Below are 24,752 nucleotides of genomic sequence, written 5' to 3' on the forward strand. Positions count from 1 at the left end.
CAGGAGGCTGCTGGAGCACTGCAGCAGGTTGCCCAGGGAGCTGCCAGCTGAGTTCCCCTCCCTGGAGCTCTTCCAGGGGAGGCTGGGACAGGGCTGTGGGCAACCTGCTGTGGGGGAGGATGTCCCTGCTGGGGGCAGGGGGAAGGGGTTGGAGCTGGCTGAGCTCTGGAGCCCCCTCCCCAGCCCAGCCCAGCCCAGCCCAGCCCAGCCCTTTCTGTGTGCCTGTGGTCCAGAGCTGGTCGCCTGCCAGCGTGGCGATGCCACAGGGAGGTTGGCAGCGGGCGAGGGCAGTCCTGGGGCGTCGCTGCTTCCAGTGTAGCTTAGATGGAATTGAGACATCTCTGTCCAAAAGCCCAATCCTGAAAATCTCTTCTCAGCTGCTCCTAACCTTGGTGGCTTTTAAATCCTGAGTGCAGGAAGTGTCACCGGCCCTGGCCCCTGGCACATGGCCGGCGCTGCCTGGCGCTCACCGCACACGGGCACCGCGCCCGCGCCCCACTGCCTCTGCCAGGCAGCTCCACAGCCCCCCACACACACCTTGCTGCAACCCCAAAACGCTGCCACCTTGCCTTGGGAGCGAAGCAGCAGCGCCTGGCACCGCTTGGCAGAGCTGCTGTGCCCTGCTCAGAGCCGCGGCTGGGGGGCACCTGAGAGCCGGGGGCTGGCTCCAGCCTCTCTGTTCTGCCCCAGCGCCTCACAGCCCTTCCCTGCTGGGCGCTGGGGAGGTGCCCATGTGTCTAGGTCCGGAGACATTAGATGTCTCGGTCCAGAGACACAGTTCTTTTAAATAGTCCTGTGTTGTGACATCAGAGGCACAAACGAGGCCAAAGTATCAACAGCCAGGCTGTTTGTTAGGTAAATAAAGTGGACATAAGAAGGGAGAGGGAGAAAAGAGAGAGAGAGAGAGAGATAGTTTCATAGTTTCATTCAGGGTTGGAAGGGACCACAAGGATCATCTAGTTCCAACCCCCCTGCCACGGGCAGGGACACCCCACACTAGATCAGGCTGGACAGAGCCTCATCCACCCTGCTCTTAAACACCCCCAGGGACGGGGCCTCGACCACCTCCCTGGACAACACATTCCAGGGTTTCACCACTCTCATGGTGAAGAACCTCCTCACATCTAGCCTGAATCTCCCCACCTCCAGCTTCATTCCATTCCCCCTAGTCCTATCACTACCTGAGATCCTGAGAAGTCCTTCCCCAGCCTTCCTGTAGCCCCCTTCAGATCCTGGAAGGCCACAATGAGGTCACCTCGAAGCCTTCTCTTCTGCAGACTGAACAGCCCCAACTCCTTCAGTCTGTCCTCATAGGAGAGGTGCTCCAGCCCTCTGCTCATCCTCCTGGCCCTGCTCTGGACACCTTCCAGCACCTCCACATCCCTCTTGTCATAGGGGCTCCAGAACTGGAGGCAGTACTCCAGGTGGGGTCTCAGCAGGGCTGAGTAGAGGGGGAGGATCACCTCCCTTGCCCTGCTGGCCACACTTCTCCTGATGCAGCCCAGGCTCTGCTTGGCTTTCTGGGCTGCAAGTGCACACTGAGAGCTCCTGTTGAGCTTTTTGTCCACCAGCACCCCCAAGGCTCTCTCCTCAGGGCTGCTTTCCAGCCAGTCACTGCCCAGCCTGGATTTGTGCCTGGGGTTGCCTCGACCCAGCTGCAGGACCCTGCCCTTGCTCTTATTGCTCTTCATGAGGTTGGCTTGTGCCCACCTCTCCAGCCTGCCCAGGTCCCTCTGGATGGCCCGTGTTACCACGATGCAATCACAAGCTGCTTTGCACCCAGGATTGGTGGACAGGATTCTTTCCACCTTCTTTCCGGTGGCTCTGCTCTCACTTTATCTTTGTTGACTCACACAGAGAGAGGCAAACTTCTTAGGCTCTCACACCATGTCCCCCGCAGGTGGTGCCCCTGCTGGGCTGTGATGGCACAAGGGGAGGTGGAGCCGTCCAGGGGGGCTCGCTTCTGCCTGACCCCCCCTGCCCTGGGGCACAAGTGGCTGGGGGGGGGGGGGGGGGGGCGGGGCAGGCCAGCAGCCTGCCAGGGGAGAGGGCACGGGGGGCGATGGGGATGGGCAGCAGTGCCCAGCTGCGGTGCCTAAGCCTGCAGGAGCTGCAGGGCTCCCATGGGCCCCGGAAAGCTGCTTACCCTCAGCATTATTGCCCTTAGCTCCTCTTACTTTAGCTCTGTCCTTAATAGTCTCCCAGGCTCAGCAGGCCGGGCCAGGCCGGGCTGCCAGGGGGGGACCAGGGGACCCCCTGACCCAGGGGGAGGCTGCCAGGACCGGGGGTGCAGCGCCCAAGCCCAGCCCGGTGCCCGGCGCCGCTCAGCGCTGCCGCGGACCGCAGCCTCAGCCTGGCACCCGCGCCCTGGCACGCTCCAGCCTCGCTGCCAGGCTCCGGCGGGGCGGTAGGGCGAGGGGGGGGATGTGCCCTCCCCAGCCAGGCCCTGTCCCAGGAGGCCTCCCAGAGCCCCCAGCCTGGCGGGCAGCCCAGCTCCGGCTCAGCCTGGCGGGGTGGGGGCAGCGCCCCGCCGCCGCCGACACGGTGCCAGGGACACATTTAGGGTGGGATTAGAGAGGAGGCATCTGGGGTGGGGAGCCCTGGCATGAGGGCAGTCACGGGGGTGCCCACATGTGCGCTGACTCCCCGCTGCAGGGCTGGGCACGGGGTGGCATGGCCTGGCATGGCGTGGGGTGGTATAGCAGGAGAGAGGTTGGCATGGTATGGTATGGCTTGGCTTGGCTTGGCATGGTGTGGTGTGGCAAGACAGAGGTTGGCATGGCTTGGCTTGGCTTGGCTTGGCTTGGCTTGGCTTGGCATGGTGTGGCAGGAGAGAGGTTGGCATGGTATGGCTTGGCTTGGCATGGCATGGTGTGGCAGGAGAGAGGTTGGCATGGTATGGCATGGCATGGCTTGGCTTGGATTGGATTGGATTGGCTTGACATGGCATGGCATTGTATGGTGTGGCAGGAGAGAGGTTGGCATGGCATGGCTTGGCTTGGCTTGGCTTGGCATGGTGTGGCAGGAGAGAGGTTGGCATGGCATGGCATGGCTTGGCTTGGCTTGGATTGGATTGGCTTGACATGGCATGGCATGGTATGGTGTGGCAGGAGAGAGGTTGGCATGGCATGGCTTGGCTTGGCTTGGTTTGGCTTGGATTGGATCGACATGGCATGGTGTGGTGTGGCAGGAGAGAGGTTGGCTTGGCTTGGCATGCATGGTGTGGCAGGAGAGAGGTTGGCATGGTATGGCTTGGCTTGGCATGGCATGGTGTGGCAGGAGAGAGGTTGGCATGGTATGGCTTGGATTGGCATGGCTTGGCAGGAGAGAGGTTGGCATGGTATGGCTTGGATTGGCATGGCTTGGCAGGAGAGAGATTGGCTTGGCATGGCTTGGCTTGGCATGGTGTGGCAGGAGAGAGGTTGGCATGGCATGGCTTGGCATGGCTTGGCATGGTGTGGTGTGGCAGGAGAGAGGTTGGCATGGTATGGCTTGGCTTGGCTTGGATTGGGTTGGCTTGACATGGCATGGTGTGGTGTGGCAGGGGAGAGGTTGGCATGGCCTGGCTTGGTGTGTGCTATGGCAGGGAGAGATTGGCATGGCTTGGCTCAGCTTGGCTTGGATTGGATCGACATGGCATGGTGTGGTGTGGCAAGAGAGAGGTTGGCTTGGCATGGCTTGGCATGGCATGGTGTGGAAGGAGAGAGGTTGGCATGGTATGGCTTGGCTTGGCTTTGATTGGCATGGCATGGTGTGGTGTGGCAGGAGAGAGGTTGGCATGGCATGGCTTGGCTTGGATTGGATTGAATTGGCTTGACATGGCATGGTGTGGTGTGGCAGGGGAGAGGTTGGCATGGCCTGGCTTGGTGTGTGCTATGGCAGGGAGAGATTGGCATGGCCTGGCTCAGCTTGGCTTGGCAGGGCAGGGTAGAGGGGGAGGAGAACCTCTCTGCACCCAATGCCCACAGCCCTCCTAATCCACCCCAGGCTGCCCTTGGCCTCCTTGGCCACCAGAGCACATTGCTGGCTCATGGTCAACCTCCCACCCCCCAGGACCCCCCAGGACCCCCCAGGCCCCCCCAGGTCCCATTCCCCTTCCCTGCTCTCCAGCAGCTGGGTCCCCCCCATCCTGTCCTGCTCCCTGGGGTTGTTCTTGCCCAGGTGCAAGACTCTCCCCCTGCCCTTGCTGAGCTCCATTCAGGCTCTCCCTGCCCAGCTCTCAGCCTCACAACCCTCCTGTGCCAGCTGCTCTGCCCAGCTCGGTGTCAGCAAACCTCCTGACGGTGCCCTCCGTGCCCTCACCCAGGCCATCGATGGATTGTGCCAGGGGAGAGGTTCAGATTGGCCACGAGGAACAGTTTGTGCCCTGCAGGAGTGCTCAGGGCCTGGCACAGGCTGCCCAGGGAGGTGGTGGAGTCCCCAGCCCTGGGGGTGCTCCAGAAGGCTGTGGCCGTGGCACCTGCTGGTGCTGGGATGGAGGATTTTGGAGGAGCCTTTGCCACCAAGACAGTTCTGCGACGCCCTGGCACGGTGTGGTGTGGCAGGGGAGGGCTGGGCACGGCTGGCCTGGGTCGCTGTGGTGTGCCATGCACTGCCCTGGCAGGCAAGGGCTCTGAGCAGCAGGGCAGAGCTGGCACAGCTCAGCACGGCAGGGCCTGGCCGTGCGCTGCCAGCGCTCCCGGGCGTGCAGGCTGCGCCCGGCCGGAGCCGCGGCCGTGTCCCAGGGCTGCCTGGCCCCGCCCCTCGCCCCGCCCCCGGCCCCGCCTCCGGCCCCGCCCGAACTACAGCTGCCGGCAGCCCCCGCGGGCCGTGCCCCGCGCCGCCATTGGCTGCCCGGAGCGGCGCTCTCCATTGGCTGTCGCCGTGGCAACGGGAGTGGGCGGGGCCTCGGGTTTGTTTGTGGCCGCCCGGCGGCGGCGGCCGGAGCCGAGCGGGAGGCGATGAGGAGCGGCGGGACGCGGAGCTGCCAGCGACCCCCGCCCGGGGCCGCTGCGCCGTGGGCAGCCCGGCCGAGCCCGCCGGTCCTCGGCCCCTGAGCCACCGGCACCGCGCAGGCCCCCGGTGACCCAACTGCTGGCCCCCGGCGACCCGCCGCCGCCACTCGGTTCCCCCGCCGTGGGCTATGCGGTGGTGGCTGCGCGCCGCCGTCCTCAGCCTGCTCGCCGGCGCCGGCGCTGAGGGTAAGGGGCCGCCGCTGGTTCGACCGGGGCGGGAACCGGGGGCGGGGGCGGGCGCGCTGCTGGCGGGGCCGGTCGGGCCGGTGCCGGTCGGGCCGGTGCCGGGCTCTTGGCAGGCTGGTGGCGGCGGCGGGGACAGCGCGCACGTGGTGCCGTTCCCGGGGCTGGGGGGCAGCCGGTGCAGCCGGTTGGGGAGGGCGCTGGAGCAGGGTCCCGTCGCGGTGGCGGGACTCAGCTTTCTCCCGCCTCGGTCCCGGCAGGCAGCGGGCAGAGCGAGTCCCGGGCCGTGGTGGGGCGAGTCGGGGAGAGTACGGTGCTGGGCTGCGACCTCCTGGATGCCCACGAGGCTCGTCCCCCGCTCTACGTGATCGAGTGGGTTCGCTTCGGCTTCGTTCTCCCCATCTTCATCAAGTTCGGGCTCTACTCGCCGCGGGTGGACCCGGAGTACGCCGGTAAGCCCCGGAGCTGGGGCGGGCACAGGGTTCTGGGGGGCCCGAGCGGGACAGGATGCGGCTGGCCGGGCTGCCCCCGCTGCCCCCCAGCTCTCCTCTCCTTAGCTGGGCCCCAGCCGAGGGCTGCTCCTGTCAGACCGCATTAATCATGCTCCCGGGGCGGTGGGACGTGAGGGGCTCTCCCCCAGCCCCGGGCAGCTCAAGGGGACAGGGTGAGGTCCCCAGGGCAGGGCACTTCCCCTCTTCCTACGGCAGCTCCAGGAGTGGCACAGGGGACACCCAGCTCGGGATCTCTTCCGGGATGGCAATGGGAGAAGCTCCCCTGGCACCGTGGCCTCCCCCAGCACCACTCCCTCCGGAACAAGGCAGCCAAGTGCCCGCCGGGCTGTGGCACCGCGGTGCTGCCCGCTGCGCTGCCCTGGCTCCCCCATCCTGCCTGATGCGCAGAGCCAGGGCTGTGGGTGCCCTGTGCCACAGGCTATGGGTGCCCAGGTGCTGCCAGGCCGCTGTCCTGGCCCGTGCTGGTGGCCGGAAGGCTGAGCCTGGGGAGGGGGTTTGGATGAAGCTGCTGCTTGCCAGTGCTGGGCTGGGATTTGGAGCAAAGCTGTGCTGGGGCAGCGCTGCTGCGTGGGAGGGGGATCTGGGCCTCTTTACTGCGTATTTAAAGGGAGGCAGTGGCAGCCCTTGAGGGATCCCTGCCAGGGGCATCCCTGCGAGCAGGGAGCTGAAGGCAGCAGAGCATCCCTCGAGGAGAGGGCAGCCGGGCAGGAGGGGAAGGGCTGCAGGCTGGCAGCGTTTTGGGCTGAGCCTGGCTGGAGCTCTGGATGGTGCCAAGATCAGGAACCTGCCCTGCTGCCAAAACCAGCCCTCACCTGAAAACGCCCCAAAAACGCCCTGCAGGCTGAGGGCTGAGCCTGGCTTGGTCATGGGCACAGCTGCTGCCTTCTCCCAGGCTGTGCAGGAGGAGACTGATCCTGGGGCACACCTGGGGGGGGTGCTGGAGACACCTTCACTCCACAGGCAGTGACAATAAACCCTGCAGAGCTGCTGGGCTGGGCTCCTGTTACCTGAGCCCAGCGCTGGGGCCCCTCGGCCGCAGGAGCTCCTCCGGTTACCCAGAAAGGGCCTGGCAGCTCCTGCCCGCCCTGCCCACAGCCCTCCCCCTGTCCCGGGGGGCTGTGGAGCAGGTTGGGATCAGTGCTGGGAGCTGGGGGAGGATGTGATGGGGGAAGGGGGCTGGTGGCTGTAATGAGGGCGAGGTGGGTGGGCCGGGGGGGGCTGATGGCTGTCACCATGGCAGCAGGGGTGGCTTGTTCTCAATCCTCTGGGAGGCTGAGAAGGGGGAGAGAGAGAAGGGAAGGGGCTGTGGGTGCAGGGCAAGGGTGAGGACAGCCCCCCCACCTCCCCCCCCATCCAGCCCTTCCTGGGCAGAGCAGCTCAGGTGTCACCCAGGGGGTGTCACCAATTTGGGGTGTCCTGGGGGGGGGGGGGGGCAGGGTGGGCTGCAGCCACCTCCAGAGAACCCTTGGGTTGCCTGGGGGATCAAGGTCAACTCTCCACCCCCCGGTGCCACCATCCTCCAGTGTCAAGGGCCCCTGTGTGCCCTGCAGCAGGGCTGGTGGTCCCTGTCCCAGCTGCCTGCCTGGGCACCCCGGCCCTGGCGCGGCGCTGGGGCTGCGGCCCCGGCCCCCTTTGTGTCCCTCTGAATGGCGGTTGCCAGGCGCTGGGGGATGCTGGTCTGGAGGGCAGCAGCCGTTTTGTTATCGGCAGGGCGGTGGAAGAGGAGGAGGGGGCTGGGGCCTGCACAGGGGATTAGGGGGAGGCTGGGGGGGGGGGGGGGGGGGTGTCCCCAGGGCATGCTGATCCTTTCCAAAGGGACCTTTGTTCGGGAGCCTGCTGCCGCCGCCGGCTGCGGGCTGGCAGCTGCGGGCAGGGATGAGGCTTCCCAGGGCTCCGTGTGGGAGCTGGTGAGGGGTGGGAGGACCTTTGTCCTGCGGGTCTCCTGCCGTTGCTCCCCCTCCCACACTTTCGAGGTGTGCCTGGGGCACTGCTTCGTGTCTGAGTGGCACAACCATCCCCCTGTCCTCACACCTCCAGCCGCCCTGGGTCTGGGCAGGCACTGGCCATGGGGAGAAGCAGGAAGGATTGGGGACTGCCGTGGCTGGAAGCAGCTCTGGATGCTGTTGGGAAGAGGTGGCCAGAGGTTTGTGTGCTGGCTTTGGCACGGCCCCAGAACTTGGCACAGGATCCTGCCCCACCACCCACCCAGCATCCATGCCCCAACCAGTCTGCCGATGTCTCACTACCCATCCTCCTCCTCCTCCTCCTCCACAGGCTCTTCCAGCAGGATGCAGCCTTCCTCTGCTGGTAGCACCTGCACGGTGCCCAGCCTGGGCTCTGGTGGCTTGGGCAGGGCGTGGGGACTGCCCATGGCACCGAGCTCCTGGGGAGAGCTGAGAGTGGGGCTCAGGACAGGTTTGCTTTGTTGGGAACGCCTCTGGAAGCTGCTGGTCCCGGGGGAGCTCTGGGGTGTTGACGAGAGCATCGTGGGCAGCGCTGATAGCAGCAGCAGCAGCTCCAGGCGGTGCCACCCCGCGGCGCTGCCCGGCTGAGCCCAGCCCGGAGCGGCTCTCGGGGCCGTGGATGCCCGCAGCGGGACGGGGGGCACAGAGCTCCTGGGGTGCCAGGGCAGTGGGTGCCGCTCTGCTGTGCACCCCAGGCGGGGCTGAGCCAATTGCCTGCTGCAGGCCTGAGCCGATTATGGCTCTGATAATAGCCCGGGGGATTAAGGAGCCGCTCGCTGCCGCTTTGCGTCCTTATCCTCCTCCTCATCAAAGAGGCCGTGGGGCGCAGGGCTGCTGCCCGCTCGGGACCAGGGCTCTGTGGCCCGGAGAGCCCCCCCCCCACCCCCCCGCCCAGGGCCGTGCCCCTCCAGGGGTCAGCGCCACTCGTCCCTGAGGGGTGGGCGAGGGGTTCAGCCTGACCTCCCTGTGCCCTGTTCTGCAGGGAGAGGGACGGTGCGGGGGTGCCCAGGGCTTAGCAGGGCTCCTAAGGGTGAGGCTGCCGGGGGGGGCTCCCGGGCAAAAGGGCGGCCGAGGCTGCGGGGGAAGGGTCCCTGGAAGGCAGGGGGGAGGGTGCGGGGAGGGACTTTGCAGCTGGAGGAGGGGGCGGTGGGACCGGTTCTGCTGCCCGGCTGCAACGAGAGAAGCACAGGGACCCCGGGGGTCCCCGGCCAGGGCACCCTCCGCGGCAGGAGCAGAGCCAAGTGCCGGTGCCCGACCTGCCCCGGGCTGCGGCCGCCTCCGCGCCTGTCCCGCAGCCGTTCCCAGCCCCCTGCGGCGCCGGCCGAGGCCAAAGCCACCCGAGCACGGCACGGCCACACCGCTGCCAAGTGGGGCAGTCGGCCCCGCGCCCCGGGGAAGCCACCGAGCCTGCAGCGGGGCCGGTGGTGCGTGGGCAGGCGCTGCGGGGATGCGGGTGGCCCCGGGACGCGGGTGGCCCCGGGACGCGGGTGGCCCAGGCTGTCTCGGGAGGTGGGTGGCCGGGGCAGGAAGGTAGCCCCGGCGGGCTGGTGGCCCCCGGAGGCTGTCGGCCCCGGGGCGCGGCTGCCACGGCTGCTGCTGCCCCTCCGCAGGCCGGGTGCGGATCGAGCGCGGAGCCTCGCTGCGCATCTCCGCCCTGCGCGCCGCCGACCAGGGCTGGTACGAGTGCAGAGTGCTCTTCCTCGACCGCCACAGCACCGACGCCGACTTCCGGAACGGTTCCTGGATCCACCTCACCGTCAACGGTACCCCCGGACCCCCCCACCGACCCCGGACCCCCCACCGACCCCGCGGCTCTGCCCGGCGCGGGCCACCAGCTCTCCGGGCTTGGGACCGATCCTTCCCGGATGGGTTAAGCCGGGCCAGGGGGTGAGGGTTTGGACTTGCCTTTACAGCACCCCCAACCTTCCTGGAGACCCCCCCCGCCCTCGTGGAGGTGCGGGACCAGGACGCCCTGAGCCTTACCTGCACAGCTGCCGGCAACCCCCCGCCCGTTGTCACCTGGCAGAGGAGCGAGGTGGCAGTGCAGAGCGGGGGCACGGTGCAGGTGAGGGCGCAGGTCCCTGCTCACCCTCCCACCCCACACACCACCACCACCACCGGGGCCTCCCAGGGCTGCCAGGCTCGCCGGGCGCCGCAGCTCTGCCCAGCGGGCACCGTGGTGGCATCCGCCTCCTGCCACCAGCGCTGCCCACAGCACCGTGTGCCCGCGGGGTGCCCTGCCCCGGGCTGGCTGTGCCACACGCCCGCTGCTGTTGCAGGTGAGCAACGGGACGCTGAGCATCGCCGCGGTGGACCGTGCCAGCGCCGGCACCTACAGCTGCCATGCTTCCAGCCAGGAGGGCACCGTGGCCCACACCACCCGTGTGCTCGTGCAGGGTGAGAGCAGTGCCACGGACCATGCAGCAGGGCTCGGTTTGGGGACTTCAGATGGGACCATTCCCTGCCCCCCCCAGCCCTCACCCTCCCTTCCCCTCCCCTCCTGGCTGCAGGGCCGCCCATCATCGTGGTGCCACCCCAGAACGTCACCGTCAACATCTCCCAAGATGCCTTCCTGGCGTGCCAGGCTGAGGCATACCCAGGCAACCTCACCTACACCTGGTTCCAGGGCAGCACAAACGTCTTCCACCTCAGGTACAGGGGGGGACAGGGACGGCACCGAGGCGCCCACGGGCTCATGCCAGCGGGGCTGGGGCTGGCAGGGGCTGCTGTGGCCCCCCTGGATCTGAGCAGGAGCAGCTGGCTGGGTGCATGGCAGGTGGGGGTCGGTCCCAGCCACGCCTCCTCTTTGCCCCGCAGCCACCTCCAGGCTCGGGTCCGGGTGCTGGTGGATGGGAGCCTCCTGCTGCAGCGGGCCGCCCCGGAGGACGCTGGCAGATACACCTGCACCCCCAGCAACGGGCTCTGGCAGCCTCCTTCAGCCTCAGCCTTCCTCACCGTGCTCTGTAAGAGCCCCGCAGCCCCCCCCCGGGCCCGGGCCCCAGCCCCCGCTGTCAATAAGCAGCAAACAGACCCCCGGTGAGCCAGCTGGGGGGGGGGGGGGAGGGGGGTCCCCACAGGCTGCGGTGTGGAACAGCAATGCCCCCACGGCGACCCCAGCAGCCTGTCTGCCCTCGCAGATCCTGCCCAGGTGACCACCATGCTCCCCGAGACTCCCCTGCCCAAGGGCATGCAGGGTGTGATCCGCTGCCCCACCAGGGCCGACCCTCCTCTGCTCTCCGTCCGCTGGACCAGGGACGGGCGCCCGCTGGAGCTGGGCAAGGTACTGCTGCCGGTGCCCGGCGCCCTGCCCTCCCCACCCCGCTGAGCCTCTCACCCTGACCCCCTGCCCCCCGCCTCCCCCTCTGCCAGCTCCCTGGCTGGTCCATGAGAGCTGACGGCTCCCTCGTCATCGCCACGGGCAACGACGACGCGCTGGGGGTCTACACCTGCACCCCCTACAACAGCTACGGCACCGCCGGCGAGTCCCAGCCCACCAGGGTCCTGCTGAAGGTGAGGCCAGGGCTGGGCCTGGCACCCTGCCCGAGCCCAGCCTGCTTCCACCCTGCCCTGCCCAGCGCCCTGAGCGTGGGGTGTGGCTCTCAGGCTGCCCTGCTGCGGGGCTGTGCCCCTGTCCCTCCTGCCACCGAGCCTCACCCCCCTGCCTGCCTGCCTGCCTGTCCCCCCTCCAGGACCCTCCTGCCTTCACCCTGCCCCCCAAGGAGGAATATTTCCAGGAGGTGGGCAGGGAGCTGGTGATCCCCTGCGCAGCCCACGGGGACCCCCCACCCACCATCACCTGGCTGAAGGTAGGAGCCGTGGTTCCGAGGAGCCAGCTGTGAGCCCCCTTTGAGGGGGAGGCCTCTGGGGTCTCCCCTTGGGACGCTTCCCACGTCCACATATTCCCCACACAGATGCTACAGGGCCACCAGGTTCCTGCAGAAGGGGCTCAGAACACTTTGCTTTGGTTGCCCTCTAAGAGAGGACCCTGGCAGGGGCTGCCCAGGGAGGCTGTGGCTGCCCAGGGAGGCTGTGGCTGCCCCCTCCCTGGAGCTGTTCAAGGCCAGGCTGGATGAGGCCTGGGCCGGTGGGAGGTGTCCCTGCCCATGGCAGGGGCTTGGAGCTGGCTGAGCTTTGAGCTCCCTTCCCCCCCCCAGCCCATTCTGAACCTAACCCAGGGCAAAATCCTTCCCCTGGCTGCCTACAGCAGCCCTGGGGGGTGGGAGGATGGGGCGGGGGGGGGGGGAGGGTCCTGTGCGTTGCCCCAGCCCTGGCGCTGGGGGATCGTGGTTGCCCACCCTCAGCCTGCCCATGGCTTGCCGTGCAGGTGGGCAGCCTGGGGAAGAGCAGTGCCCAGGTGGATGGCAACAGCAGCCTGGTCCTGCGCCCCCTCACCAAGGAGCAGCACGGGCTGTGGGAGTGCAGGGCCGCCAGCCAGGTGGCCACCGTCAGTGCCACCACCTTGGTCCACGTGCTGGGTGAGTGGCTGGGGCCAGGCAGGCAGGAGGCCCACGGGTGGGCACCCCCAATCTCCCTTGGGGGGGGTAGGGAAGTGCCCCTCCACAGCTCTCTTCCCCTCTGCTTCCCCCACCCAGGGACCAGCCCCCACGCTGTCACCAACGTCTCCGTGCTGCCGCTCCTGCTGGCGGCCAACATCTCCTGGGAGCCAGGCTTTGATGGGGGCTACTTCCAGAGGTTCAGCGTCTGGTACACCCCCCTGTGAGTCCCACACACCCCCCCCTCCCCTCCCCTACCCCCCCAGCTTGGGCCCTCAGCTCTGGGCTGATGGGTCCCACCTCTGCTGCCCAGGGTGAAGCAGCCCCCCCGGGCTCACCACGACTGGGTGTCGCTCTCGGTGCCGGCGGGGGCTCAGCACCTCGTGGTGGAGAACCTGCAGCCAGACCTCAGCTACCAGTTCAGTGTCCTGGCCCAGAACAAGCTGGGCAGCGGCCCCTTCAGCCAGATCGTCACCTCCGTGCCCAGGGGTGAGCAGGGGCCTGGGCACCCCCCCCAGAGCAGCCCCCCCAGGACCCTCAGGAGCACAGCAGGCTTCGATTCCCTGCCCAGCATCCTGAGGAGGGGCTTGGAGTGAGGCTGCTGTTGGCCTCTACTCCCAAGCAGCTAACCACAGGAGGAGAGGAAATGGCCTCAGAGTGCAGCAGGGGAGGGTCAGGTTGGAGATCAGAAAGGATTTCCTCGCTGCAGGAATGGTCAGGCCCTGGAACAGGCTGCCCAGGGAGGAGGTGGTGCAGTCCCCAGCCCTGGCAGGGGTTCCACAAGTGGGGCATGGTCCTAGTGGAGGAGCTGGGGTGAAGGTTTGCCTCAGTGCTCTTAGAGAGGTCTCTGCCACCCTTCCTCCTGCTTCTGAGCTCCCCTCTACCCCCCAGAGAGGTCTCTGCCACCCTTCTGCTTCTGTGCTCCCCTCTGCCCCCAGAGAGGTCTCTGCCACCCTTTCTCCTGCTTCTGAGCTCCCCTCTGCCCCCAGAGAGGTCTCTGCCACCCTTCCTCCTCCTTCTGAGCTCCCCTCTCCCGCAGAGAGGTCTCTGCCACCCTTCCTCCTGCTTCTGTGCTCCCTCTGCCCCCAGAGAGGTCTCTGCCACCCTTCCTCCTGCTTCTGTGCTCCCCTCTGCCCCCAGAGAGGTCTCTGCCCCCAGAGAGGTCTCTGCCCCCAGAGAGGTCTCTGCCACCCTTCCTCCTCCTTCTGAGCTCCCCTCTGCCCCCAGAGAGGTCTCTGCCCCCAGAGAGGTCTCTGCCACCCTTCCTCCTGCTTCTGAGCTCCCCTCTGCCCCCAGAGAGGTCTCTGCCACCCTTCCTCCTGCTTCTGTGCTCCCTCTGCCCCCAGAGAGGTCTCTGCCACCCTTCCTCCTGCTTCTGAGCTCCCCTCTGCCCCCAGAGAGGTCTCTGCCACCCTTCCTCCTGACCCCAGAGAGGTCTCTGCCACCCTTCCACCTGCTTCTGAGCTCCCCTCTGCCCCCAGAGAGGTCTCTGCCACCCTTCCTCCTGCTTCTCTTCTCCCCTCTGCCCCCAGAGAGGTCTCTGCCACCCTTCCTCCTGCTTCTGTGCTCCCCTCTGCCCCCAGAGAGGTCTCTGCCACCCTTCCACCTGCTTCTGAGCTCCCCTCTGCCCCCAGAGAGGTCTCTGCCCCCAGAGAGGTCTCTGCCACCCTTCTGCTTCTGAGCTCCCCTCTGCCCCCAGAGAGGTCTCTGCCACCCTTCCTCCTGACCCCAGAGAGGTCTCTGCCACCCTTCCTCCTGCTTCTTTGCTCCCCTCTGCCCCCAGAGAGGTCTCTGCCACCCTTCTGCTTCTGAGCTCCCCTCTGCCCCCCAGAGAGGTCTCTGCCACCCTTCCTCCTGCTTCTTTGCTCCCCTCTGCCCCCAGAGAGGTCTCTGCCACCCTTCTGCTTCTGAGCTCCCCTCTGCCCCCAGAGAGGTCTCTGCCTCCCTTCCTCCTGCTTCTGAGCTCCCCTCTGGCCCCAGGGAGGTCTCTGCCACCCTTCCTCCTGCTTCTGAGCTCCCCTCTACCCCCAGAGAGATCTCTGCCAACCTTCCTCCTGCTTCTGAGCTCCCCTCTACCCCCAGAGAGGTCTCTGCCACCCTTCCTCCTGCTTCTGAGCTCCCCTCTACCCCCAGAGAGGTCTCTGCCAACCTTCCTCCTGCTTCTGAGCTCCCCTCTACCCCCAGAGAGGTCTCTGCCACCCTTCCTCCTGCTTCTGAGCTCCCCTCTCCCCCAGAGAGGTCTCTGCCAACCTTCTGCTTCTGTGCCCCCCTCTGCCCCCAGAGAGGTCTCTGCCACCCTTCCTCCTGCTCCTGTGCTCCCCTCTGCCCCCAGAGAGGTCTCTGCCCCCCAGAGAGGTCTCTGCCCCCAGAGAGGTCTCTGCCACCCTTCTGCTTCTGAGCTCCCCTCTCCCCCAGAGAGGTCTCTGCCCCCAGAGAGGTCTCTGCCACCCTTCCTCCTGCTTCTGTGCTCTCCTCTGCCCCCCAGAGAGGTCTCTGCCACCCTTCTGCTTCTGTGCTCCCCTCTGCCCCCAGAGAGGTCTCTCCCAACCCTCTTTCTGTGCTCCCCTCTGCCCCCAGAGAGGTCTCTGCCCCCCAGAGAGGTCTCTGCCCCCCAGAGAGGTCTCTGCCCCCAGAGAGGTCTCTGCCACCCTTCCTCCTGCTCCTGTGCTCCCCTCTGGCTCAGAGAGGTCTCTGCCACCCTTCTGCTTCTGCTTCTGTCCTCCCCTCTGCCCCCAGAGAGGTCTCTGCCCCCAGAGAGGTCTCTGCCACCCTTCTGCTTCTGAGCTTCCCTCTCCCCCCAGGGAGGTCTCTGCCACCCTTCTGCTTCTGTGCTCCCCTCTGCCCCCAGAGAGGTCTCTGCCACCCTTCCTCCTGCTTCTCTTCTCCCCTCTGCCCCCAGAGAGGTCTCTGCCCCCAGAGAGGTCTCTGCCCCCAGAGAGGTCTCTGCCACCCTTCTGCTTCTGAGCTCCCCTCTGCCCCCAGAGAGGTCTCTGCCACCCTTCTGCTTCTGTGCTCCCCTCTGCCCCCAGAGAGGTCTCTGCCACCCTTCTGCTTCTGAGCTCCCTTCTGGCCCCAGAGAGGTCTCTCCCAACCCTCCTGCTTCTGAGCTCCCCTCTGCCCCCAGAGAGGTCTCTCCCAACCCTCTTCTGAGCTCCCCTCTGCCTCCCAGAGAGGTCTCTGCCACCCTTCCTCCTGCTTCTGAGCTCCCCTCTGCCCCCAGAGAGGTCTCTCCCAACCCTCCTCTGTGCTCCCCTCTGCCCCCAGAGAGGTCTCTGCCACCCTTCCTCCTGCTTCTGTGCCCCCCTCTGCCCCCAGAGAGGTCTCTGCCCCCCAGAGAGGTCTCTGCCCCCCAGAGAGGTCTCTGCCCCCAGAGAGGTCTCTGCCACCCTTCCTCCTGCTCCTGTGCTCCCCTCTGGCTCAGAGAGGTCTCTGCCACCCTTCTGCTTCTGCTTCTGTCCTCCCCTCTGCCCCCAGAGAGGTCTCTGCCCCCAGAGAGGTCTCTGCCACCCTTCCTCCTGCTTCTGAGCTCCCCTCTGCCCCCAGAGAGGTCTCTGCCCCCAGAGAGGTCTCTGCCCTCAGAGAGGTCTCTGCCACCCTTCCTCCTGCTTCTGAGCTCCCCTCTGCCCCCAGAGAGGTCTCTGCCACCCTTCCTCCTGACCCCAGAGAGGTCTCTGCCAACCCTTCTGCTTCTGAGCTCCCCTCTGCCCCCCGAGAGGTCTCTGCCAACCCTCCTCTGTGCTCCCCTCTGCCCCCAGGCCTCCCGGTGACCACAGTGCCTGCCGAGCCGCCGGCCATCACGCTGGGAGTCTTCCTGTCCCCCCCGCAGGCGCTGACTGCCAACGAGACCCTGCGGGGGGTGCTGCTGCGCTGGCAGCCCCCGGCCCAGCTCTCGGTGGCGCTCAGCGGCTACGCCCTGGAGCTGCGGCAGGACAGGGGCGGCTGGGAGGTGCTGGACCGCTCCATCCCCAGCACCAAGACGCAGGTCCTGGTGCCAGGACTCATCAAGGTGGGAAGGGGTCGCTGGGTGGTGGCTCCGGGGTGGGGGGGGATGTGGCAAGGGGAAGGGGCAGACCTGAAGGGGCTGCAGGAGAGCTGGGGAGGGACTACATAGCGTCATAGAATCAGGCAGGGGTGGAAGGGACCACGAGGATCAGCCAGCCCCAACCCCCCTGCCGTGGGGAGGGACACCCCACACTAGATCAGGCTGCCCAGAGCCTCATCCAGCCTGGGCTTAAACACCTCCAGGGCTGGGGGGGCCTCGACCACCTCCCTGGACAACTCATTCCAGGGCTTCACCACTCTCATGGGGAAGAACTTCCTCCTCCCCTCCAGCCTGAATCTCCCCACCTCCAGCTTCATTCCATTCCCCCCCAGTCCTATCACTGCCTGAGATCCTGAGCAGTCCCTCCCCAGCCTTCCTGGAGCCCCCTGCAGAGCCTGGAAGGCCACAATGAGGTCACCTCGAAGCCTTCTCTTCTGCAGACTGAACAGCCCCAACTCCTTCAGTCTGTCCTCACAGCAGAGCAGCTCCAGCCCTCTGCTCCTCCTCCTGGCCCTGCTCTGGACACCTTCCAGCACCTCCAGATCCCTCTTGTCCTAGGGGCTCCAGAACTGGAGGCAGTGCTCCAGGTGGGGTCTCCCCAGAGCTGAGCAGAGGGGGAGAATCACCTCCCTTGCCCTGCTGGCCACACTTCTGCTGCTGCAGCCCAGGCTCTGGTTGGCTTTCTGGGCTGCAAGTGCAGACTGAGAGCTCCTGGTGAGCTTCTCCTCCCCCAGCACCCCCAAGGCCCTCTCCTCAGGGCTGCTTTCCATCCAGTCACTGCCCAGCCTGGATTTGTGTCTGGGATTGCCTCGACCCAGATGCAGGACCCTGCCCTTGCTCTTATTGAACTTCATGAGGTTGGCTTGTGCCCACCTCTCCAGCCTGTCCAGGTCCCTCTGGATGGCCTCCCTTCCCTCCAGCCTGTCTGCTGCCCCACACAGCTTGGTGTCATCAGCAAACCTGCTGAGGGTGCACTCAATGCCACTGTCCATGACTTGTGACAGGGGCTGGCAGTGCCAGGAGGAGGAGCAGTGGGTTTGAGCTGGGAGAGAGAAGATTGAGAGTGGAGAGCAGGAAGAAAGCCTTGAGAGGGAGGCTGGGGAGAGCCTGGCACAGGCTGCCCAGGGAGGCTGTGGCTGCCCCCTGCCTGGAGGTGTTCAGGGCCAGGCTGGATGAGGCCTGGAGCAGCCTGGGCTGGGGGGAGGGAGTCCCTGCCCCTGGCAGGGGCTTGGAGCTGGTTGGTCTTGAGGGTCCCTCCCAACCCAATCTATAAACCTCTGAGTCTCCTGCATGGCTGCTGCCCAAGCTGGGGCATGTGGTGATGCTCTGCAGCAGGCTGGGCTGGGGCCTGGCTGGCTGCTGTGCCAACAGGGCCCCTGCCCCTCTGCCCCCACCCCCCAGGACGCCTTCTACGAGTTCCGCCTGGTGGCCTTCGCTGGCAGCTACATCAGCGACCCCAGCAACACGGTGAACGTCTCCACAGCAGGTGAGGCCTGGGCTGCCTCCTGCCCTGGGGGCAGGCATCACGGCTCTGAGTGCCCAGGGTGGCCCAGGGGGGTGTGAAGTGCCCAGGGTGGCCCAGGGGGGTGTGAAGTGCCCAGGGTGGTCCAGGGGTGTGTGATGCCCAGGGTGGTTCAGGGGTGTGTGATGCCCAGGGTGGTTCAGGGGTGTGTGTAGTGCCCAGGGTGGTTCAGGGGTGTGTGATGCCCAGCGTGGTGCAGGGGTGTGTGATGCCCAGGGTGGTTCAGGGGTGTGTGATGCCCAGCATGGTTCAGGGGTGTGTGATGCCCAGGGTGGTCCAGGGGTGTGTGATGCCCAGGGTGGTTCTGGGGTCTGTGATGCCCAGGGTGGTCCAGGGGTGTGTGATGCCCAGGGTGGTTCAGGGGTCTGTGATGCCCAGGGTGGTCCAGGGGTGTGTGATGCCCAGCATGGTTCAGGGGTGTGTGTAGTGCCCAGGGTGGTTCAGGGGTGTGTGATGCCCAGGGTGGCCCAGGGGTGTGTGATGCCCAGGGTGGTTCAGTGTTGTGTGATGTGCCCAGGGTGGTCCAGGGGTGTGTGATGCCCAGGGTGGTCCAGGGGTGTGTGATGCCCAGCATGCTTCAGGGGTGTGTGATGCCCAGGGTGGTCCAGGGGTGTGTGATGCCCAGCATGGTTCAGGGGTGTGTGATGCCCAGCATGGTTCAGGGGTGTGTGAAGTGCCCAGGGTGGTTCAGGGGTGTGAGATGCCCAGGGTGGCCCAGGGGTGTGTGATGCCCAGGGTGGTTCAGTGTTGTGTGATGTGCCCAGGGTGGTCCAGGGGTGTGTGATGCCCAGGGTGGTCCAGGGGTGTGTGATGCCCAGCATGGTTCAGGGGTGTGTGATGCCCAGGGTGGTCCAGGGGTGTGTGATGCCCAGCATGGTTCAGGGGTCTGTGATGCCCAGGGTGGTTCAGGGGTGTGTGAAGTGCCCAGGGTGGTTCAGGGGTGTGTGATGCCCAGGGTGATTCAGTGGTGTGTGATGCCCAGGGTGGCCCAGGGGTGTGTGAAGTGCCCAGCATGGTTCAGGGGTGTGTGATGCCCAGGGTGGGTCAGGGGTCTGTGATGCCCAGGGTGGTTCAGAGGTGTGTGATGCCCAGCATGGTTCAGGGGTGTGTGAAGTGCCCAGGGTGGTCCAGGGGTGTGTGATGCCCACCATGGTTCAGGGGTGTGTGATGCCCAGCATGGTCCAGGGGTGTGTGATGCCCACCATGGTTCAGGGGTGTGTGATGCCCAGCATGGTCCAGGGGTGTGTGATGCCCACCATGGTTCAGGGGTGTGTGATGCCCAGGGTGGTTCAGGGGTGTGTGAAGTGCCCAGGGTGGTTCAGGGGTGTGTGATGCCCAGGGTGGTCCAGGGGTGTGAGATGCCCAGGGTGGTTCAGGGGTGTGTGATGCCCAGGGTGGTCCAGGGGTGTGTGAAGTGCCCAGGGTGGTTCAGGGGTGTGTGATGCCCAGGGTGCTTCAGAGGTGTGAGATGCCCAGGGTGGTCCAGGGGTGTGAGATGCCCAGGGTGCTTCAGAGGTGTGTGATGCCCAGGGTGGTCCAGGGGTGTGTGAAGTGCCCAGGGTGGTTCAGAGGTGTGTGATGCCCAGCATGGTTCAGGGGTGTGTGATGCCCAGCATGGTTCAGGGGTGTGTGATGTGCCCAGGGTAGTTCAGGGGTGTGTGATGCCCAGGGTGGTCCAGGGGTGTGTGAAGTGCCCAGGGTGGTTCAGAGGTGTGTGATGCCCAGGGTGGTCCAGGGGTGTGTGATGCCCAGGGTGGTTCAGGGGTCTGTGATGCCCAGGGATGTGTGATGCCCAGGGTGGTCCAGGGGTGTGTAGTGCCCAGCCAGCCTGCTTCAGCTTCTTCCCCACCAGACCACCCTTGTCCTGCTCCCACCCCAAGCTGCTGGGCCCAGGGGCTGCAGAGTTCAGAGCAGGAGCCCAGAGCTCACAGCCTGGGTGCAGCCCTCTCCCCCTGCAGACCTCTGGTCTGCCTTTGGTGTCAGGGCCCACGCAGAGCTCTGTGTGGAGCAGCCCTGCCCTCGGTAGAGGGCACAGATCCGCCCCGAGGGGCGAGAGCCAAGGCTCTGCTGCTTCCCCCCGTGGTGCTGTCGAGGCCAGGGGGGCTGTGCCCACCCCGCTGGCTGCCCCAGCCTCTGTCTCCTGTCTGCCCCAGGCATGGAGGTGTACCCATCCCGCACCCAGCTGCCAGAGCTGCTGCCACAGCCGGTGCTGGCAGGGGTGGTCGGTGGCATCTGCTTCCTCAGCGTGGCTGTGATCCTCAGCACCATGGCCGCCTGCATCATGAGTCGCCGGCGCGCCGCCCGCGGCCAGAAGAGAAGGCAAGGTAGGAGCTGGCTGCCCGGGGCAGGCCCTGGGTCCCGAGGCCCCCAGGGAGCTCAGAGTGCAGGGAGGGTGGCAGAGAGCCGGTGCCCAGGGCTGGGGACGGAGCAGGCAGCCCGGGGTGGGCAGCAGGGCTGAGTGGTTGCCGCTGTCTCCCGCTCGTCGCTGTCGAGTTGCTGGCTGTGATCCCCTCTGTGTTCTCATGACCTTTCAGATCCACCACTCGTCTTCTCCCCCAGCAAGAAGCTTCCACCTCCACAGTAAGTCATGCCATGCCATGCCATGCTGGGCCATGCCATGCTGTGCCATGCCATGCCATGCCACGCTCCCTCCCCATCCCACTCCCTCCCTGTGCTCCCCGTCGTTCACTCGCCGCTGGCTGAGGGCAGAGGGACAGGCTGGGGGGGTAGCTGCAGAGGTGGCTTTAGGAGGAGGGTGCTGGGGGGGTCAGGGCATGCCATGGGGTAGAGCTGGAGCAGCAGCAGGGGTGTGGAGCCTGCAGCAGCAGTGCAGGGTCCTGCTGCCTGCTGCCAGATGCATGGCACAGGCTCTCCTGGCATGGGGGGCAGCCAGATGAGCACAGCAGGACAGGCCAAGAGGTTCTCCCCTTCCACTCTGCTCTTGGGAGACCCCAGCTGCAGCACTGTGCCCAGGCCTGGGGTCCCCAACACAAGAAGGATGTTGAACTGTTGGAGAGGGTCCAGAGGAGGCCACCAAGATGAACAGAGGCTGCAGAACCTCCCCTGTGGGGTTGGGGCTATTCAGCCTGGAGCGGAGAAGGCTCCAGGGAGACCTCAGAGCAGTCTTCCAGTACCTGAAGGGGCTGCAGGAGAGCTGGGGAGAGACTTTGGACAAAGGCTTTGGGGTGCCAGGATGAGGGACAATGGCTTTGAGCTGGGAGAGAGGAGACTGAGAGTGGAGATGAGGAAGAAATCCTTGAGAGTGAAGCTGGGGAGAGGCTGCCCAGGGAGGCTGTGGCTGCCTCCTGCCTGGAGGTGTCCCTGCCCACGGCAGGGAGTTGGAGCTGGATGAGCTTTGAGGTCCCTTCCACCCCAACCCATTCCACGGGTCAGGGTGCTCAGCATCTTCCCCCCTTTCCCTGCAGCGATTCTCGTGGCTCTGGTAGCCCAGACAGCACCATGAAGCTGAAGCTGCAGGCATCTCCCTGCCGCAGCCTGCGCCGGACGCTGCTGTGGGGCGAGAAGGCTGGCACCAGCCTGGGCCTCAGCATCGCCGGGGCCGGGTCGCGCTACGCCGTGTACGAGAGCCACGTCGGGGAGCAGGTGCCCCTGGAGCGCATCTGCCGCGGCCCCGACGGCCGCTTCGTGGTGGAGAGCGAGCAGCCGGCTCAGGAGAGCGGCTGCGGGGCGCTGCCCTACTCCCAGCCGGAGCCGCGCCCCCAGCAGTTCCCCCCCGGGCCACAGCCCGAGCCCTACCTCCAGTTGCCTAAGGAGGAGGAGGAGGAGGAGGAGGAGGAGGAGGAAGAGGAGGAGCCCATCTGGCGCAAGGGGGTCTCGCTGCGCCCCCGGCCCGCCGGGCAAGCCCGACGTGGAGCCCGGTCCGCCAGCTACCGCCACGGCCGTTACTTCGGCTACGGCAGCAGCAGCCCCGTGGACGAAGCCGCAGCTTTGTGCATCATCAACATCAGCCCCGTGGCCTCGGCCGCCACTCTGCCTTACGGCGCCGTGGAGGAGCCGCACGCCAGCCCCGCGCCCTGCCCGAGCACCGCCAGCGCCCTCTGGGACTCGCTGCCCCTCGAGGGCTCCCCGCGGCCGCCCCGCAGCCCCCCGGCGTCCCCCGGCCCCGTGCGCAGCCGGCAGGCGGCCGGCCCCGCGGCGCCGAGCGGCATCCTGCAGTACCTGAGCCTGCCCTTCTTCAAGGAGATGTGCGTGGACGGGGACTGGCCGCCCTCGGAGGAGCCGGCGGAGCCCAGCCGCGCCGGTGCCCAACCGGAGCCTGCCCGCAGCCCCCCCCGCAGCCCGCTGGGGGCTGGGGGCTCCCCGCAGCCCGCAGGGCGGACGCTGTGCCCGGACTGCATTGACACATGTGCCAACGTCACCTCCCCCCCCGCCACCGCTTTCCTCAAGCCCCCCAGGCTGCCGGTGGGTCCTGCCAAGGCCTCGCTGCCTGGCACAGCTGCCTGGCATGGCTCCCCCAGTCCCAGAGCTGGCCTGCGACCCCAAACCCAGCCAGCTCACCACCTCCCTACCACCAGCAGCAGGACTGAGGCTGTGCCCTCAGCTGGCACCGCAGAACCTGGCTGGGCACCAGGCAGGCCACTGGATGCTGCCCCCCTGGAGAAGCTGCCGCGGGGCAGTCTGACCAGCCAGAGCAGCGGCCGGGGCAGTGCCTCCTTCTTGCGGCCCCCATCCCTGGCCCCCTCCCTGGGGGGCAACTGCCTGAGCACAGCCCTCGGGGACGGGGGCAGCTGGCACAGCGGAGGCTCAGCAGCGGAGGAGGGCAGAGCGAGGATGGATCCAGTCCTCGGCGGCACCGGAAAGAGGTGAGCCGCAGGCAGGACGCCGCCGACGAGCCGGCTCATGCCAGGGCAGCTCTCAGCCTGTCCCACAGGGCTTGGCCAGGGCTGGCCCAGCGCGGAGCTGCCCCACTGCTTCCCAGCCCTTGCAGCATCCCGGCCACGGCTCCCTGGGGGACAGCCCTCGATGGGGTCCCCACCGCCCCTGCCCCCGGGGACCATCCCCGCAGCATCCCCGCCCGCCCTCGCTGCCCGCAGTGTCCCTCTGTCCCGCGGGCCGGCGGTGGGGCCCGTCCTGACGCCCACCCCCACAGGAGGAACACCTCGGTGGACGAGAACTACGAGTGGGACGCGGAGTTCGCGCTGGAGTCGGACATCCTGGAGGCGCTGCAGCTGTACCGCAGCGGGGCCCCGGCCCGGCCCATCTCCACCATCGCCCTGCGCGACCTCGAGCGGCAGAGTGAGTGTGGCACCCCCGCACCCCCCGCCTGCCGCGGCCCCCCCGGGCTGCCCCCCACCCTGCCCAGGGCCAGGGGTTTGCAGAAAGGGGGTGGCAGGGCCCTTGGGCACCCACGTCCCTGGGGGTGGCCAGGCGGGCAGCCGCTGCAGCGGGGCCGGACCCTGCCTGTCTCCTCGCAGAGCCCGGCGGCAGCTCCTCGCCGGTGAGCTCGGTGTCGGCGGAGGTGTTGGCGGCGGTAGCGGGCGGCCCCCCGGAGCGCGGCACAGCGCTGCACCGGGAGCTGGTGGCTTCCCGGCGGCGCAGGGAGGTGACCCAGCAGCGGAGGCAGCAGCGGCTGGGCCAGCGCGGGGGCTGTGGTGAGCGCTTCGAGCTGGCCACGCTGCTCTAGGGACCCCCTGGGACGCCCCCTGGAACCGCCTGGGGCCTCTTGCACCAGCGGGTGGTGGGGTGGAATAAAGAGGCGTGAGAGCAGCACCGGTTTACCTGTGGCAGGAGGACAGGTGCCCGATGCCCTGGGGCACCCCCTGGCCCCAGCATCCTTGGCCCCAGAGCTCCCCATCCCGGTGCTTCTTGCACATCTGTGGGGCACAGCCCCCCCACCCCATCTCCCCCCCCATCTCCCCAGCCCTATCCCATCCCCTTCCCATCTCCCCAGTCCCATTCCCTCACCCCTCCTTCCAATCCTCCCCCGCCCTCCCATCACCTCATCCCTCTCCATCATCATCCCCCCATCCCTTCCTCCCCTCCCCGTTCCATCACCCCCCCCCCGCCGTGTCCCATCATCTCCTCATGCCGGTGTCACCCCTCCCAGCCTGCTCTTCGTGTTCCCCAGAAGCATCTCCTCCCCCCCCTCCACTGCCGGTCCCCCCCTTCCGTTCCGTCGTGGCCTTCCCCCCGCCTCCCCGGTGTGTGGGCCCCCCCCCCGCCCCGCTCCTGGTTCCCGGGCCGCGGGCGGGGCCAGCGCCGCTCGTTCCCTTCTATGGTCACAGCGCGGGCGCGCGTCACGGGGCGGGGGCGCGCCGCGTGACGTCACCGGGCCCGCCCTGCGCCGGGGGTCGCGGCTGGGCTGTGCCCCGGGTAACCTCGCGTCACCCCCGGCCTGAGGCCGGAGCCCCCCGTTCCCCCGACGGCTCTGCCACGTCTCCCCGCGTCACTCCGCCTGTCCCCGGTGCCACCCCCGGGCCTGCCCATCGCACCCCACCTCCCCCGCTGCCCCCCGCACCCTGCCCTGTGCCCCCTGAGGGTCCTGCCTGTGGCCCCCCGCCCCGCACCGTCTGCAGCTTCATCCCCTGACCCCCCCCTGCCCTGTGCACCCTCTCACCGCTGTACTGTCCCCAGCCCTGTCCCCCTGAGTCCTGCCAACTGCCACCCCCTCCCTGTCACCCCTACCCTCCGTCCTGCACCTTCAGGTCACCTTCTGTCCTTCTCCTCCCCATGTCCACCTTGGTCCTACTGGCTCTCCCCCATTCCCCAGGTCGCCCCCAGCAGCGGTGCCCTCATCCCCTTGTCCCCCAACCTTGCTTCCATGGCCATGGAAACCCCCCCCTGGAAACCCCTAGGGGACAGCCACAGCCCAGAGGGACAAGGGTGACAGCACCCAACCTGCCACATGCCACCCAGGGGTGCAGGGAGGGCACTCCCAGGCCAGTGCCCTCATCAGTGAGCTCTGGAAGACGGCGGCACCTCAGGCTGGCTCGGGAGGGTGGGTGCCGAGCCCAGGGCAGATTTTGGGTGCTGGGGGGGGTGGGTGGGGTGGCAGGGACGCCGCCGCCAGGGCTGTGTCACC

General features: G+C 67.3%; 1 protein-coding gene across 1 annotated transcript; it reads left to right on the plus strand.

The window, feature by feature from the left end:
- The first annotated feature begins 4,927 nt into the window (after window positions 1-4,927).
- On the plus strand, window positions 4,928-24,684 carry IGSF9 (immunoglobulin superfamily member 9). Its single transcript, XM_068170989.1, has 20 exons — window positions 4,928-5,180; window positions 5,438-5,629; window positions 9,264-9,416; window positions 9,567-9,718; window positions 9,933-10,050; window positions 10,164-10,305; window positions 10,471-10,616; window positions 10,791-10,933; window positions 11,023-11,163; window positions 11,343-11,459; window positions 11,978-12,128; window positions 12,246-12,369; window positions 12,460-12,635; window positions 15,902-16,152; window positions 17,590-17,674; window positions 19,864-20,034; window positions 20,245-20,290; window positions 21,136-22,533; window positions 22,821-22,966; window positions 23,146-24,684. The coding sequence occupies exons 1-20, from the start codon at window positions 5,123-5,125 to the stop codon at window positions 23,352-23,354; spliced, it is 4,119 nt and encodes a 1,372-aa protein (XP_068027090.1). The 5' UTR covers window positions 4,928-5,122; the 3' UTR covers window positions 23,355-24,684.
- Window positions 24,685-24,752: the final 68 nt, after the last annotated feature.

Source organism: Melanerpes formicivorus, unplaced genomic scaffold (assembly GCF_026170545.1).
Source record: "Melanerpes formicivorus ecotype bairdi unplaced genomic scaffold, bMelFor1.0.p_v2 SCAF_1079, whole genome shotgun sequence".
Lineage (NCBI taxonomy): Eukaryota > Metazoa > Chordata > Aves > Piciformes > Picidae > Melanerpes > Melanerpes formicivorus.